Source organism: Nannobrachium achirus, assembly GCF_963921795.1.
Source record: "Nannobrachium achirus genome assembly, chromosome: 19".
Taxonomy (NCBI): Eukaryota; Metazoa; Chordata; class Actinopteri; order Myctophiformes; family Myctophidae; genus Nannobrachium; species Nannobrachium achirus.
Window position 1 is genome coordinate 40005359 of NC_137826.1, and position 17135 is coordinate 40022493.

The 17135-nt window shown below is 42.0% G+C and overlaps 2 protein-coding genes across 2 annotated transcripts in view; both read right to left on the reverse strand.

Moving 5' to 3' along the window:
* LOC308304822 (organic cation/carnitine transporter 2-like) overlaps positions 1-6451 on the reverse strand; it is a gene marked incomplete at both ends in the record, with an annotated part of 12168 nt that extends 5717 nt beyond the window's left edge. Inside the window, 4 exons of the mRNA XM_080749451.1 lie at positions 4022-4157; positions 5092-5274; positions 5979-6193; positions 6441-6451. Coding sequence (XP_080605577.1) covers positions 4022-4157; positions 5092-5274; positions 5979-6193; positions 6441-6451 — 545 coding nt within the window. The remainder of the gene's footprint in view (positions 1-4021; positions 4158-5091; positions 5275-5978; positions 6194-6440) is intronic.
* Positions 6452-10978: 4527 nt separating this feature from the next.
* On the reverse strand, positions 10979-17135 carry LOC308304823 (organic cation/carnitine transporter 2-like; the record flags this gene model as incomplete). The annotated part of the gene is made up of 6 exons (XM_080749452.1): positions 10979-11041; positions 12321-12447; positions 13463-13637; positions 14834-14988; positions 15888-15991; positions 16746-17135. 6 exons carry the CDS (start codon positions 17133-17135, stop codon positions 10979-10981), a joined length of 1014 nt encoding a protein of 337 aa, XP_080605578.1.

Genomic DNA, 17135 nt, shown 5'->3' on the forward strand with positions numbered 1-17135 from the left:
GTTTACAGTTTAGGCATTTAGCAGATGAGTTTAATCCAAAGCAATTTACAATAAGCAGATAATACATCACTATAATAAACAAGATTATATGTCAGAACATCAACAACAATATAACAAATGCATATGAATATCAATCTAGAAAAACTATATAATCAGTAAAAAAGTTTCTATAAACGTAAAAAAATGCTAACTAACTTCATGTATGGTGTTTCAGTAGTGCTATGGGTAGGTGGAGTCTGAAAAGGTGCGCCTTCAGTCCACGGCGGAAGCTAGAGAGTGAGTCAGGGAGTTTATTCCACAGTTTGGGGGCCAGGGGAGCAAATTGTCTAGGATGAGTGGATTTTTGTCCTGGGGCTTTTAGCGAGGGTTCTGTCAGCATCCCTGTGTTGGCTGATCTGAGCGAACGGGTGGGGTTGTTGGGGTTGATCAGGTTTTGGAGGTATGGAGGAGCTGTACCTTTGGCTGCTTTGAAGGTCAGCATCAGTGTTTTGTAAATTTACCCCCTCATCTCTACCAACTGCTAGCAAGGACGACAAACGTCTGAACATGTTCAGTTCTTCATCGACGGGTTCTGACAGCGCCATCAACGGCAAGCGTCTCCGGCAGCTTGTCGGCAGCAGACGCTTTCCGACTTCTTCCGTCGACCGAATCACGGCCAAAAATCGAAATCTTGTCACTAGGTGCACAAGCTTTGTGTTTTTGTACATATTCCGTCCCAGCTATTATAACTACAGCTTGTAGCAGTTTGTCCTAGCTAATCTTGCAAACCCTTGTTGGGCCGCTCGTAGTCATGTCCAGAGTGAGAAAAATTGCGTAAAACGTTGCACATCATATTTAGTGGCATTCCATTAAAACCATGAAAATAAGTACTTTCCCTTTTTGTTTTATGAAAATAATTCATTGTATGCTTTCATATCAAAAACCTGAATTTAATTTACTCATTACTCAAAGTATGAGTAAAAGTAGGGCATTTAAAATGACTTGTACAGATCCTTAAGATGTGGCAACAAATCAGAATGTCACCTCACATGGAATAGTTAGGTCAACTATTTCTTCCTTTCCCAAATGCTTGTTCCTCTTCTCTCTCCTGCACAACCTGTAATGAGGGAAGATGATGTGTCAAATATGCTGCAATTGACAAAAGACCAACATCACCCATTTTCAACTCCACGATCATATAATTAGTACTCCTTGCTAATGTTCATAATATGATGGCACCATTTACGTTTACTCAGTCTGTATCTCATTGGTGGACTATGAATGAACCATAAGTGCTTTTTAAGTCCCTTTAAAGACGTGGTGCCATAGTTTTGCACTTTTTCTTTTTTGTATGTGTCTTTGGAGTGGCACAGCATCTTTAAGCCTTCAACCCATAGCATCTATTTGCCCTTGGGCTTAGCTCCATTTAAAAGGAACCAGTCGACCAGTTTTTTGGAGACAAGAGAAAATCTATTTAATCCGTAATCCTCCTTTAAGGATCTTGACTTTTGCATAATAACATCTCTTCCCTTCTGTATTTTAACTTGACTATATCTTTCTACTTGTTCAATAACCTTGACACTTTGGATACATCAGCCTAGCCTGGGTGCCAAACAGCTCGCTCCGTTCCGTGATTTGTTTTGTCACTACTATCCATGGCCGCCATGTTCCACTCTGCTTACTAGCGGTGCAGGGTGTATTCATGGGTAGCATTTGTAGTCCTACACCAGCCATTTTGAGGACCAACACAGGTGTGGAACACTGATTCTATGCCAATCAGACAAATTGAACACCTGTGTTGGTCCTCAATATGGCCGGTTTAGGACTACAAATGCAACCCATGAATTGGTATGATGACACACTCAGCAGCATACTGGTGTGTTTGTCCCACCCCACACCACAGAACAATAAGAAGCCGCGGTTGGTTTCCACCGAGTTCTATGTCCCACCTCTCCTTGGAGATAGGCTCCTTTCCAGACTGTGATGTGTAGTGACAAAACAAATCACGGAACGGAGCGAGCAGGATGGCACCCAGGCTAACCTCAGCCTCTGGTTCTGTTCATTCTGAACATGTACATAAGTGGGGAACCTTTCAGTTACATTGTCCAGCATATATACAGCATATAGTTTAATGCTATAGTTATGTGTTTATAGGATCCCTCACTCCTATTTGTGAGGGTGGCGTAGTCTTTTCATGAATTAGCCCTTGCTACATGAGGATAGATTGAATATGGTGAAGTCGTTGAGGTTGGGTGGAAACATTGTTTATAATATATATCACTGGTTCTCAACGTCGAGTCCTGTAACCAGCAGGGGTCCAAATGTACCCTTATATGTCTTTAAAGGACATCTCCAGACTAAATAACATCATAGGCTTAATCATGTCCTTTAAATGTCTTTAAAGGACATCTCCAGACTAAATAACATCATAGGCCTAATTCTTCTACTTATATTGGTCCCAAATGACTGTCCATGGTCTATAGGCAGAAGTGCCCCTGTCGTCCAGTTTCCTCAGCAGAAGCCAGCAGTCCTCATAGCATAGAGTGGAGCCTTAAGCCTATCGCCTTTACGATATTTGTTACAGTCAAAAGTGTTTTCTTTTTTATTTTTCTTATTTTTTATCAATCTGTTATTAGTTGTCATTACACACACATCCAAGCCATCATTCTCCCACACGAGCTGCCACACTCTGCTAAACAGATGTTATGCTGTTGTGTGTTTTGCCAAGTCCCTGCAAAGACGCGCTGTGATTGGCCAGTACAGTCACTTTGATTGGCAGTTGCGGACCGATTTCTCACCCCAAAAAGACTGTGGCGGATCGTGTGGGACAATCAAGGCATGGATGTGTTTGTAATGAAATAAGTAACACATTCATGAAAAAAACAAACAAACAAACAACAACAAAAAATAAAGTTTTGACCGCTACAAATAGTGTAAAGGCTTATGGGCTGCTATGAGGGCTGCTGGGGTCTGCTGGGGAAACTGGACAACAGGGGCATTTCTGCCAGTGGCGTAAATAGCGTGACGCAGACCACGCTATTGGGGCCCAGTGGCTGAGTCAGGCCAACTTGTGCTGTCGGTGAAATCTAATAACAATGTATAGGCCTACAGACGGAGCCGCTGTTCTCTCCAGTGTCTGCTGCTTCTATTTCCTGAAGTAGGCTGCTACCATTTCAAAATAAAACATGTGTTGAATGATCACATTACAAAAATCCAATACAATTACAATACAATTATTTTGAAATGCCCACTGATATGACAGGAAGCTCTATTGGGCCCCTTAGTGCTGCTGAAGGGCATTATGGAATATAAAGTTTCAAGACTTTCAACACAAGACTTTGGGGCAACAGTTAATATTTTCCATGCTCTCTAGTCTCTGAAACCAAGATAATGTACTGTAGACAGTAACATGGAACAAAATGTGCCCAACTGCTCTTTTGTCGTCGCCCTCTTTACTTTAGCAGGTGAGTCAAGTAATTAATATAAATAATGCTGGTTTTCAGTGATGCATCACTGTCAATTAAACTGTGTGCTGTCATTAATGTAGAACTAGTTGTCTTAATGGATGATATTTATAATGCTGTTTTGGAAAAACAGCAAAGTGATGTTTGTAGTGTGAAGAATAATGTGAGAGTGTTTGTTTTGGAGCGTCTAAGTGCTGATGGAAGAGTTCATGTGCAACCTCTTCCAGAAAGAGTTGGAGACAGTGAGACACTAGAAACTTGGTAGGGCTACAGTTTTGCATGAAGACAACGCGTAGATGTCTTCTGTTGGAGCCTGGTGTCCCGCATTTGCGCATCTCGCGTGGGGGCACGCCAGGGGCTTGTTCCGCCCCTGATTTCTGCCTAATAGACCCCATGGATAGTCATTTGGGATCAATATAAGTAAGAAAATGAGCCTAGATGTTAGTTAGTGCGGAGGTGTCCTTTAACTCCAGGGGAGAAAGGCAGCATTTGTGCACTCTCTCTGTAAATGAACACTAGATTCATTCAAGTTCATACAATGAAGTACATTGTAGAAACTTTAGGGGATTTGAACCTACCCTTGACATTTCTGCATCTGCTCCAGTGTTTCTGGAAGGTCCTTATTGAGGGTCTCAGGAAGGAAGAGGTTAACCACAGATGAGCCGATAGTGAGACTTCCCATGAGAATGTATGGTAGATACTTACTGTACGTGCCTGTGAACACACACAAATACAATGCAACCATTGGTAATACATAAACATTTCCAGAGGGCACTCTCATACTATTACTAGCGAGTTTAAGCTAGATGGTTTTCAATACGGCAACGCCAGGCGGACTACGGCTGCTATGACATAATCGCCGTTGCGATCAAAATGGTTAAGCAAAGCCTCGGCGGCGACGGGTTCCCACCCCTTTCACTGAACGCTTTGGTTCCCATGGCAACGTGTACACGCAGCAGTAGGCGCTACGTGGGAAAGGACCTTTAGCCGTAGTAGAGGCGGCCGCGGCGACGGCAGGTTTATCTATCGAGCGCGGATCATTTCCGATTACCGTTGTCATCTGCCGTTGCCGTAGCGAGCTTAAACTCGCTATTGTCTCCGCAAGGCCGAAAGTCATGGCCGACTATGTTTTCGCCCCTGTCCGTCCTTCCATGTGTCCTTCCGTCTGTTTGTGGACAGCTAATCTCCGGCACCGTTGGCACAATAGCAGCGAAACCATGCACGCATACTCCCTGGGTGCCAGAGCAAAACCTCTGCCCCCAAATTTTTGCATGGGCCTGTTATAGCACCACCAGGAGGCGGATTTGTTTAAAACACATTTTTGGACAGTACTTCTGTGGATCAGTGGTACGCACGCACACACGCGCGCGCACACACACACACACACACACACACACACACACACACACACACACACACACACACACACACACACACACACACACACACACACACACACACACACAGGGTATAGCTTCTCAGATTCACCTGTCTACTTCGAACCAAGGTTTGATTTTTTTATTGTTCAATGCTGTGGTATACTATAAAATAACATATGAGCAGTGACTATACTACGGTATACAAAGCCTGGTATACCTCTTCAGTGAAAGGCTCCAATACAAGTCTCAGATATACCGCACATACATACCCAAATAGAGGACGTAAGGAGCTGTGATGCTGCCTATACGGGCAGCTGCAGCACAAATGCCAATGCCCATGTTCCTGATTACGGTGGGGTAGATTTCTGCTGAGTAGATGTACAATATTGCAAAGGCCATGGTGAAGCCAAGCTTCCCAATCATTTCCATAGCCACAGCAATTTCATGATGGTCTGTAGGGGAGAGATTTAATTCCGAAATTAGATAGAGACCATTTGACAAAATGTGACACACATTTTGTAATAATTATTGCCTGTGTGTGAAGGTAAAACTAAGTAATACCAATAAAGTGCACGGGATTGATGGATTTAAGAATGTCATTTAGGTAATTAACTTGTGTACAAGGAAAACATTTAGAGGAATTTTGTTTTATTTCCCTTTGCAAAACAAAAAAAAAAAACATTGTTTTCTGGTGTGTGTTTGTGTTATACAGTAACTAACTAAATAACTTTTTATACTTAAGCTTGTCATGTTGTTGATGTTCTGACATGTTATCTTGTTGTATTATCTGCTTATTTTAAGTCACTTTGGATTAAAAGCGTCTGCTATATGCCTAAACTGTAAACTGTAAACTGTATGCAAAACTGCACTGAAAGCAGAACAGGGATTGTGAAAGATGAAGGTGGATGATGGGAATGTGTAGTAATAACTTTGATACTGTATGAGACATTCTGTTTGGGGGTGCGTATTACCTTGAACTGAGAGGCCTGTTCAGGACAAATATGTGTCTGATTATGTTTTTATTAGCAGTGGCAATAATTAATGCAAGATAAGTGCAAGTTATATACAGCCACCATGCAGATAAACACTTGAATTGATGCTTTTGTGAGATTTGGTTAAGTGGGTTTCATTCATGTAACACAAAAATTAGACTCACCTTTGGGAACAAATTGGATAAGCAGGAGAAACACTCCTCCGGTGATGAGGAATGATGACAGCATTATTCTCCTGGGATATTTCTTCAAAAGCCATGAAGTTGAAACATAAGCAGGGACCTCAATGGCGGCTGATAAGAAGCAATTTAAGAAGGGATCTCCGCTTAGATTAGAAGTGTTCAAGCTCAGTCCATAGTAGCCAATGTTTATTGCCACCCTTGAGAATAAAAATAAATATTAAAAGGTTAATAGCATTAGTTGTTTGTTGATACCTTACATTGTTTCATCAAGTAGGCCTACATTAATTAAATATGTATTCACTTTTTGCATATACATTATCTTTTTTAAATGAACACAAATCTTTAAAAATGCTGATATTTGTGAATGCTAAACCTTCTCAGAATATTTGTGAATGTTAAACCTTCCTTGTAATCAGAAAGATGAGACTGGAATTAAAGACTCACCATAAAAACATACTCAGCAGTGTGATGCAGCATATGTTTCTGGATTTCAGAATATCAAGGATGGTGTATGGTTTTGGTGTCAGTGAAACCTCCTTCTATAAAGTAATGCAAACAAAGGCATGTTTTCATTGCAGTTCCGGAATTTTTCCTGCAAAATAATTAATTATAATTAGCATAACTTGCCGGGAGTTTAGTTTTTTTGGGTGTTTTCACATGCCCTCATCGGCAGCAAAACTGCTGGGATCGCCTAAAATACCTCGTTTTCACTAAACCATTGTGACGGCATGAAAACCAGTGTTGCCAGATTTTGCGAGAGAAATAAGCAACCAGGTGTACAAAAATAAGCCCCAAAAAGTGATATTATCTAGGCCACCCGACGACACGAGCACTTTAAAACTATACGCATCGCCGCATCAGCTACTTGAAAATTGCCGATCTACAAGCTCACAAAAAATAAAACGCAACCAGCAATTATCAATACATAGGCCTACAAGCAACTTTACGGAAATCAAGCCCAGAGTCACTTATAATTAGCAGATGGCAACACTTGGACTGAAAGACCTGAAAAAGAAAAAAACAAACAAAAAAAAAACACTCCCCAGTTCGGTTCGGTGCGGTGGCGGTGCCTGTCTTTGATTGATTGATTGAAGAATTTATTAGAAATTTGCAATAGAAAAAAGTAGTTTCATGACAGTACAAATCACTGGTACAAGGTCAACTAAAAGGAGATCCTAGAAAGCCAAGGCTTATTTCCACAGGAACCAGACTTTAAGTATCTCATATAACATTGAAAGACAGACGGATAGAACATATTACTTTATCTAGGATAATATCAGTTTCAAAAGCATAACATCAAATACAAAGGCAGAAAAAAAAGAAAAGGTGGGGGGGGGGGGCTTAGTCTATTTACAAGTCACGGGTAGCAGCTGTCTGAAGGTGACTTTTCATACCAATTTTGAAGGAGGCTAGGGATTTGCTCTCCTTGAAGGCTTGTGGAAGGGCGTTCCACATGTTGATGGTATAGCAGGAGAACGAGTTAGAGCCTTGTTTAGTGTTAAATCTACGTTGATGATGATTAGTGCATGGAGCTGCCTCTGGTGTTGTGATCGTGAACATCCTTGACCTTTAAGAAGTAATCAATGAGGGGCCCAATAAGAGCACCTCCTAGTGTCTTTCGAGATTTAATATTGACAGGGGCGTTATAACGTCTTGGAGAGTGGGGGGGATGACATAACCGCGCGCGCGCGAAAATTGGCGGTTTTTCGCGGTTTCTAACGCGTTTTATTCGGATTTCCGCGGTTTATTTTATTGCTAAACAATCGGGAACGGCACACTACACTTTCCCTTTGCCTCTCTCCACATGCCCAAGCCTGCAAGATAGTCTACTCATATTTATAGTAGATGGAATTCTTGGTACCAACACACCAACAGACAGACACCACCAGTATCATATCATCATTCAGTTCCAAAAGCTTTTCAGTTAATCTACTTAATTTTACACCACTGTCTAGTCTACTACAACAAGCATGATGGTATTGGTTCCCAAACGTTTTAGCCCGTGAACCAAGAGAAACTAAACCCAAACAAGTAGAAGTGAAAATAGCCGATCTACAAGCTCACAACGAGTCGCTTCGCGCTGCGTTGTGAACTTCTAGATCGGCTATTTTCAAGACCCATACAATGTGTCCACAACGCTAGCCAAAACAGTGTTAGCTAGCAGCATAGCATCCATCATTACACCAACTCTAATATAGCCACGAGTCACGACTCACTCACCAAATTGCTGACAGTGACATGAGACGTGCAGGACGATGTTTAATGCCTTTATAGCCTACATGGTCTTGTCTTGGTGTTCTGTTTATATTCCTTTATGCCTGTTGTTAATTTCACCACGAGTCCATGCCGCATGACGCACTGACGACAGAGTGGACGACCGTTAAAGGCTCGTCCTATGAAAGCCATTTCCTCTCTGCACAGAAGTGCATTTCAAAACAAGAGTCTTTATTTTATTTTTTTCATCTATACAATCGATCATTCAACATGTTTATTTTGAAATTGTCCTGGAAAATAGTAGCCAAATAGCACCTACATGCCACTGAGAGGTTACGTTTGTGTTGATGAGAGCCTGCTTGCAGTGCAGGGGAGAAAAAAAAAAAAACACCCCGGCCGGCAAAAAAGGTGGGGGGGATGAGATTACGTTTTTATGAAAGTGGGGGTGTCCCGTCGTACTCACAATGAATGGTCGTGACGCGCCTGAATATTGATCAGCGGGGCAACCCTTTGCAAGAAACAAATTCGTTGGTTGACTTTTTTGATTACCTTGGTAGTCATTTTATCCGATAGGTTAACCTCCAGGATGCAACCCAGGTAGCAGATGTGTTTTTTTCTTTCTATCACAGTGTCACCTACTTAATTGTGAAGTTCTCAACTAGGCTAAGTTTCTGACTAGATCCAAAGAGGATACATTCAGTTTTACCTAGGTGAATTGAGAATCTGTTGTCATTGAGCCAGGTGCAGATCATGTTTAGTTCACAGTTAAGTTTCAACCTGCAATATGTCTCTGCCTGAGACTAGGAGAGCCGAGTCATCCGCGAACAGAAACAGATTGCAGTCACAAGCAGATGACATGTCGTTTACGTATATTAAGAACAACAGTGGTCCTAGTATACTCCCGTTGACTTCCACCATCTGTTCCCTCCCCACCAAGTAAGAGTGCATCCATCTCACTGCTGTGCTGTCAAGACCAATAGCTTTGAGTTTTTCAATTAGAATAGAATGATCGACGGTGTCAAATGCCTTCTGGAGGTCCAGCATGACCATGCCACAATATTTGCCATCGTGAATTTCACGTTTGATGTAATCATTCAAATAGATGAGGCATGTATCTGTGGAATGGTACTCTCTGAAGCCAGACTGGAACTCGTAGATCAGTTTATTCTCTTCAAGATATTTCGCCACCTGTTCATAGACAATTTTTTCCATTACCTTAGAGATGGAACTAAGGATTGAGATTGGCCTGTAGTTACCAGGGTCAAGTTTACTGCCTTTTTTGTGCAGGGGGGTTACCTTAGCTAATTTGAAGTCCTGGGGGACATAACCCTGCTTGATAGATAGATTAATAATGTGGGTAATGATTGGGGCAATGGTGGCAGCTGAGTCTATGAGAAATTTGGGGGCGATTTTGTCATGGCCAACGGCCTTGTATTGAGGTAGGGTGCGCAGTTTTTTAAACACTTCATCAGTTGTCACCGTCAGTGGCGTAAATATGGAGGTGCAGCTGGTACAGACGCACGAGGGCCCAGACACGCAGGGGCCCATGAAGGAAGAGAAAAAAAAAGAAAAAAATCTGTCTGCGCGACCACACTCGGTAATACGGTAATGACGTTCGGCGGTGGAATGCATCTGCGCGGCCGCAACAAGTATTACGGTAATGTGTGACGGCCCACCCAGAGGCAGTAGAGATCACATGATTGGCTGCTGCAAGCCCTCCCCCCTCCCTCCCTCCCTCCCTCCCTCCCAGTCCCAGCGCACGTCTCAGAGCCAGGAGGAGTGGAGGAAGAACATGCCGGGCCGGTTGAAACCCTTTTCTTCGGTTGAAACAGAGGAAAGAGGAGAGTGAGAATGAACTGGATCGTGTGTGTGGATGGTGTGGACTTGCGTGTGTGTGTTTGAGAGTGAGAGAGAGTAAGACAAGGCTTGCTAATGCCAAGTTGTCAGTTGCCAATATCATGTGGAGGAGGAAGTGATTTGGTAAGCAACACAACAACACAAGCATGGCAGTGGTGGAATATGATGATCTATTGCAACCAGTGGTGGAAAAAAAGTACTCAAGTGTTTTACTTAAGTAAAAGTATCAACACTGTGATGTAGAAATACTGGAAGTCTGGAATTCAAAATGTCCTTGAGTAAAAGTAATCCAAGTGTTGCCATGGTATCAAAATGTACTTAAAGTACAAAAGTAAAAGTACTCATTATGCAGAATCCCATTTCAAGTTTTCAAATGTAGCCAACATAACTCGTTTGAAAATGATAGAACTACAAGCTGGCAAAGTGTTGCATCACAACATATTGTGAGCTTGTAGATTGGCTTCATTTTCAAATGGCCAAAATGTAGGCTGTGTAGCCTATGGCTGAAGTAATTAATGTATGTTTTTGTAATAATTATCTAAGTAACTAGTTGCCTAAAGTTTCAAATAATTGTAGTGGAGTAAAAGTACAATATATGGATCCAAGATGTAGTGGAGTAGAAGTTAAAGTATTGGAAAATTAAAATACTTAAGTACATTACAAATAACCCAAAGGTGTACTTAAGTACAGTACTTGAGTAAATTAACTTAGTTACTTTGCACCACTGTTCGCAACAGTCAAAAAAGTAAAAAGGTTTATATCAGCAAAATGGTTCAGAAATGCTTGCTGCTTTAGCTCTATCTCCATCTGGTTCATTGATTAACTGTTTTTAAGACCCATTTACTTTAATCATACAATGTCTCACAACTCGCATGTGGTGTGAACTTGTAGATATACTTTCACTTGTTTTATCAGGATACCAGGGTTGAAGTGCCATTGTGCACCTTTCTTAGTTCCCAGTTCCCACAGCCCATCTGGGAGTAAAGGACAGCAGGCAAAATAGATACTGCAAGTACAGTTCTAAGCTACACATGTCACTGTGTATTGTTTATTGGTCTTTCACTTTCAGCATTATCACAGGTTATACAATTATTATTAAAACACTGCATTATTTGGCCGTTACACTTACTGTTACTACCTATACAGTAGCATTTACTGCATATTGAGCAATGAAATGCACAAAATATAATATAACCCAAGTGTGTCCAATTCTCAGATCAATTCTCAGATCAAGTTGTCTTTGCATACCCCAAGGTTCCTGTAGAATTTCAAGATGTGCCTAACACCAAATAGCCCAGATGGAGCGGGCAGTTTATTGACCAGATTTTTGGCCATGGAGGTGAAGTAGATGTTGAGGTTTTTGGCTACATCAAGACTGTCAGTGAGGAGGGTGATGGGAGTTTGGATGGATATGTTGCTGGCTATGGATCTAAGTTTAGCACGCCACAGCCTAGCTGGGTTTTAAATAGCTTCCATAGGTCTCGTGGTTTGTGGATGTTTTCCTCGACTTTCTCATCCAAGTAGTTTTTTTTTGGCAGAATGGTCTTCTCTCTATCACTCTGAACGCTACAAATGGATTTAACTAAACAAAATATTCTTCATGCTCAGCAACAACAACACATAAGGACGGTTCAGAAAGGATCTAATGCAACGGGTTGCACCTGTGGGCTTTAGATTAGCTGTGGAATCGCTCGCTGCTCAAAAGACTTTTAATCATCACACAACTTTAGAACAGCTTGTTTCTCCTTTCTCCAAAAGGAGCTGCCGTTGAGAAATCATTGCAATCGCAGGCAGCCAGCCATGGTCACAATGCGACTCTACTCTTACTCTATATCTATAGCCTAAATAATTATATCCCTAATGCAAGTTGAAGCTGTATTTTATTTCTACTGTATATCCCATTCACATTCAATCCCAAATACAATTAAAAACATCAAAACATCAAAACATCAAAAAAACATCAAAAATCACGGTATGCGTTTTCACAGAAGGGAAATTTGTATTCTCCCGGGACTTTCAGCAAAAATTACTAGGTATTTTGCCGTCAAATTTCGGACTCCAAAACTGCCGGAACACAAAATAAGTGGCCGTTTTCACATGGCGTGAATTTCAAAATTGCCGTCATTTTCGAAAAAACTTCCAGAAGTTTTGCTCAATGAAAACGGGGCACAAGACATTTAACCGGATTAGTATCATCATTGAAAAAGAAGCTAAGATTTCATGGGACTCACTAACTAGCATAATGGACCTTACCTCTGCCTCTTTAAAGATGACCAGTGGTGCTTCAACCTTGTTTTTCCTGGCTGCATACCTCAGTATGGCGTCAGCCTCCCTTATTCTGCCCTGAGTGAACAGCCAACGAGGAGACTCTGGGAGAAACCTGCACAAACAATTTGTATTTACTGAATTTATTATATCAGCTATAACAGGAGTTCTCAAACTTTAATAAATCAAGGCCTACCCGCTGTGTCAAGATGGTGCGATGCATTTCAACACAATGTGAGCTTGACTATTTTTGATTTTCTATTTTGAACTAGTTTGGGAAATATTTAGCTTATTCACCTTATTCCTGGCCCTATCCAGGGTGCCGCCATTGCCTTTTAAAGGGGGCGCCATTGAGTTTTTCATTGTGTGTAACTGTAAAACTTTATATGCACACTCCCTACAGGCGAAGGAAAAACCTTTGCCCAGCACAGATCACGACACTGACCTCATTAAACCCTGGATATCCATGATATCCACGCTGTGATTGGCCAGTTTGAGTGGCAGCGGTGGATGAGGTATGGGGCTGTTAAGTATGACATCATTTTGTAGGCAGAGGAGAATTTCTGCCCCCAGTTTCTGTGAATCTTTTTACTATTTACACATTTTTCTTCTCTTTGTTGTTGAAAGGAAAGTGTTAGAATTATACTTTAGTCGTTATTTTTGTCTCGGATCTGTTGAAATAGCGAGGGACAGAAAATGCTCTGGGGGCAAAGTTCTCCTCTGCCTACAAAATGATGTCACGGCTTAAAAGCCCCATTGATCTACGCTCCCCATGGGAATGATATGTGACCACGCCCACAGTGGGCATGGCCAGGAATAAGGTGAATAATGCTCAAAATAGGGTTGCCAGGTTGATGTGATTGAACAATCTTTAAAGGTAAAAACAAAAATGTGGTGTCGATATTTTGTTATTTACATGAAATTCCACACTCATCTAATTTGGGAATAGTTGTTCCCAGTTGCCACCACTTCCCTTTCCAAGAATAGCCTCTATGCCTTTGAATGAGTTACTGAACATACGAGTTTGAGCCACTCTAGGATTTGATTGGCTTTTGAGTTGAGTTGATCACTTCCAGTCTGTCTTTAGTCAGCACCTCTCATAGACCCCTGTGCAGATGTGAGGAACTTACCACCATAATGGGATGTAAGCAACAGACAACGAGGAGAGAATGATAAGAAGAGTCCTCCATGCAGCCCTTATGCCAATTGCAATCCCGGGCATCACCATGGACCCAATGCCGCTGAAGAGAAAGGACCCCAGGCTTGCAAAAAGCACACGCATAGAATTACTCAGCACCTCTGTCCCTGTGGAAGACAATATCAAGACTGAATGATGAGGAATCACACTTCACCTCAAGTACTGCAGTTAAAGGACAACTTTTTACAATAAGGTTTCATATTTTAGATGGTCATTAGAGAAAAGAAAAGCTGAGTGTTAAAATGTTTTAATTTACTTCTTTCTATTGTTTTAGTGTTTTTCTTTTATATTTTAGTTTTTTATTCAGCATTAACCCATTTAGTGCTCCAGACATGAACGGGTTAAATGTCCAGCGTGCCTCTCGCAGGCTCCATCCGCGGCCAGTCTCTTATTTTGAAGGCCAGAAGTCCATTTCGTAAACATTTCCGGTTTGACGTCATGACGTCATTCAACGGAAGCGATCGTCACCCCATGCCGTTGCTGTAATGGCCGATCGTTGCCTTTGTTATTACGTTATTGTAGCGAGAATCTAATGCCATCCTTGGCTTTAAAAGTGTTGTTTGGAGACAATGGACATTAAAGATGAGATCCACCGTCGGCCTCCATGTTAAGGGATTACTATTTTGTGCACGTGGATCTGTGATGATGATGAATCGGCGAGTCCAATCGTGCCACGACTTTCCAACGGACCGTTGGGTAAGGGTGCCAGCGTTACTCTATATACAGTATTTTACGCGAGTATACTCGGGATCGGCACTCTAAATTCTCGAGTATTTTTCACGAGTATACTCGGGATCAGCGTTAAATGAGTTAAGAGTTAATGGGCAGAGAAAAGTACAGTACATATGCTTCTTTTTCTTTTTTAAGAAACTGACAAACATGCAGACAAAAACAAGGTTTTGAAACCAACACATTAAAAAAAAAGAAAAAATGAAGGATCTTACAAATGTTACAAACAAGACAATCCCCTACCCTTTCCCACCCACTTGGAACCCTTCGTATTTCACCCTGTGGCTATATTTAAAAAAAAAAAAAAAAAAGTAAGTAAGTATTTGAGTAGGTTACTTGGGAACTGTTGACTTGGAAAAAAGAAAGAAGAAAAAGAGAAAAAAAAAGTGAGGGGGAGATAGATTTAGGGTAATAATAATAATAATAATAATGATAATAATAATGACTAATGATTTAGGAGAAAGGAAAGGGGAGATAGAAGAGGAGAGATAGAGAGAAATAGCTAAGAGGGGGACAAAGAGTACGAAAACAAGAGGGAAACAAGAGGGAATGAGGAATATTTTACTGTACTTACCAAGTACATATGCAGAGATGCATACAGATATCTGGGAGGCTCCAAAAAGCAAATTGACGACACAGAACATCATCCATGAGTTGGAGAAGGCCAGAAGCAGGCCAAATAAACAATGAATCCCAAGAGAGAAGAAGATAATCTTTTTCCTCCCAAACCTACATGGAACAGAAATAATAACAACAAAGCAATTTGTATTAATTGTTTTCGACTGGAACTGTGGACATGTCTGGTGTCAGTTGGTCTAAATGAACAATGTAAACGACAATTCAACACGCTGTGAGAAAAGATGTATGCGATAATGGCATGTCCAAAATAGGGACGCCAACAAACTTCTGAATGGAATATGAATTGAAATAATATAAATAAATAAACACAATGTGTTTCATCACAGGATTATAGCATAGGTGGTGACATGAGGGGCTGGGCAATGCCATCTTTAAGCATTTAATCCACTGCATTGCCATCTTTTGTAATGCAAATCCATTATATAACAGTAGATGGAGCTGTTGTCATGGACAAAGATTGTTCCTGTTTGCATCAAAAAGAGTCATACAGATTACAGAATTTGTGTTCTTTGCATCAAATGAATATTTTCTTGAAGCACCACTCTAATAAATGGTAAATGGTGAATGGTAAACTATTTATATAGTGCCTTTATCCAAGGCGCTTTACAGAGATTGTACATTACATTCACCCATTCATACACCGATGGCAGAGGAAACCATGCAAGGCACCAACCTGCTCACCGGGAGCAACTAGGGGTTCAGAGTCTTGCTCAAGGACTCTTCGACACTAGTCAAGGGAATTTGTCCTCGTATAACAACTGCCTAACTCTGGGGGAGCCCGGGACCGCACTGGGATCCTTTTGGGAACCCTACGTGTTCCAGGACGGCAACTCTACCCCTGAGCCACCGCCGCCCCTACTCAGGCAATGTATGTGTTATCATACATTTTCTACATACAGGTGGAAAACATATTGTAAGGCACTACAGTCATAACTGCAGCAATACAATAACCTGTGTTTTAGGGATTTTCAATAAAAAAAGAAAAATACCTGTCAGACAGCTGTCCAGAGATGAAGGACCCAAGCAGGTAGCCCACATAGAGAGCTGAGGACGCAACCGGAATCATCCACTGATTGTCACACACAAGGTCCCACTGTTAGGAGACATCATTCTGATGTTTAATTTACACAAGAAAAGAAAAAAAAAGACACTTGATAGGAGAGGAGGGGAGGGGGAGGGGGGGGGGGGGGAAGGAACCCAGCAGATTTGATATTTTCTCACAACCAACAATTCCTTATGCAGAGTAGACATGTGATTGTGAACACATGCCCCTACCCCTGCTGCACACCCACGCATGCACGGACATTTTAACAATTTATTTATGCCCACACAAAATGAAATGTAGGCCTATCCACAACTTTCCAACATCCCATCGTGCATTGCGCAGAAGTTGCACAGAGCTTCCGGCGCCGCAGCCGAGTGTGATCTACAAGCTCACAACGGTTGCATCTGCGACGCGACGTGAGCTTGTATGTCTGCTGTTAACCGGAGGTGTGGTGCAAGAAATTCTCCAGTAAAATCCCGTGGAAAGAGGTGGATACAAGGACACAAGTATTACAGTGCAGCAATAGGCCTACATTCAAAACATGTACGTCACGTCTTCATAGTATAACAAGAATGTCATTCAGTACATGGGGCCTGAGAGTCAGTACAACAAGGACAGTACAGTACTTCGCCAGACCTTCTGTCTCGCCTCTGAACATTCCATGCTGTCGAAACTGTCCAACAACTCTTTCTGGGCACTTGCCCCATATTGGACTACAAAAGAAAGCAAAGTTCGCACCATCATCCGGCGGCAATGCATCCGCAACACACACGCACGCACGCACGCACGCACACACACTGACCTCAGTGACTATGGTGGAGTGGAAGACGTCTTGGCTGTAGCTCCATCCGTCCACACAGCTCTCCTGTCTCAGTTCAGTGAGGTTCACATCCTGACCGGGGATGTAGCCCAGAGCAGACAGGTTCCTGACCTCATCCAGTCTGTAGCGCTGGCATCGGCTCTGCTCCTCCTGTCCGTTCACCACCTCTATGGGAATGATGGCCTTCCTCCACGCCGCACTCAGGTTGGCCTCGGGAATGAAACAGTGGTGTTTTGGAGTGGCGGCGACAAATACGATAACAAAACAATTGAGTCCGAGGGCCAGGAAGGTGGAATTTACAAGGAAAAACATCCTCCAGAAATAAGGGCCAGTCTGCCCCAGGAAGGCCGTGGCTTCATCGTATTCTCCCAT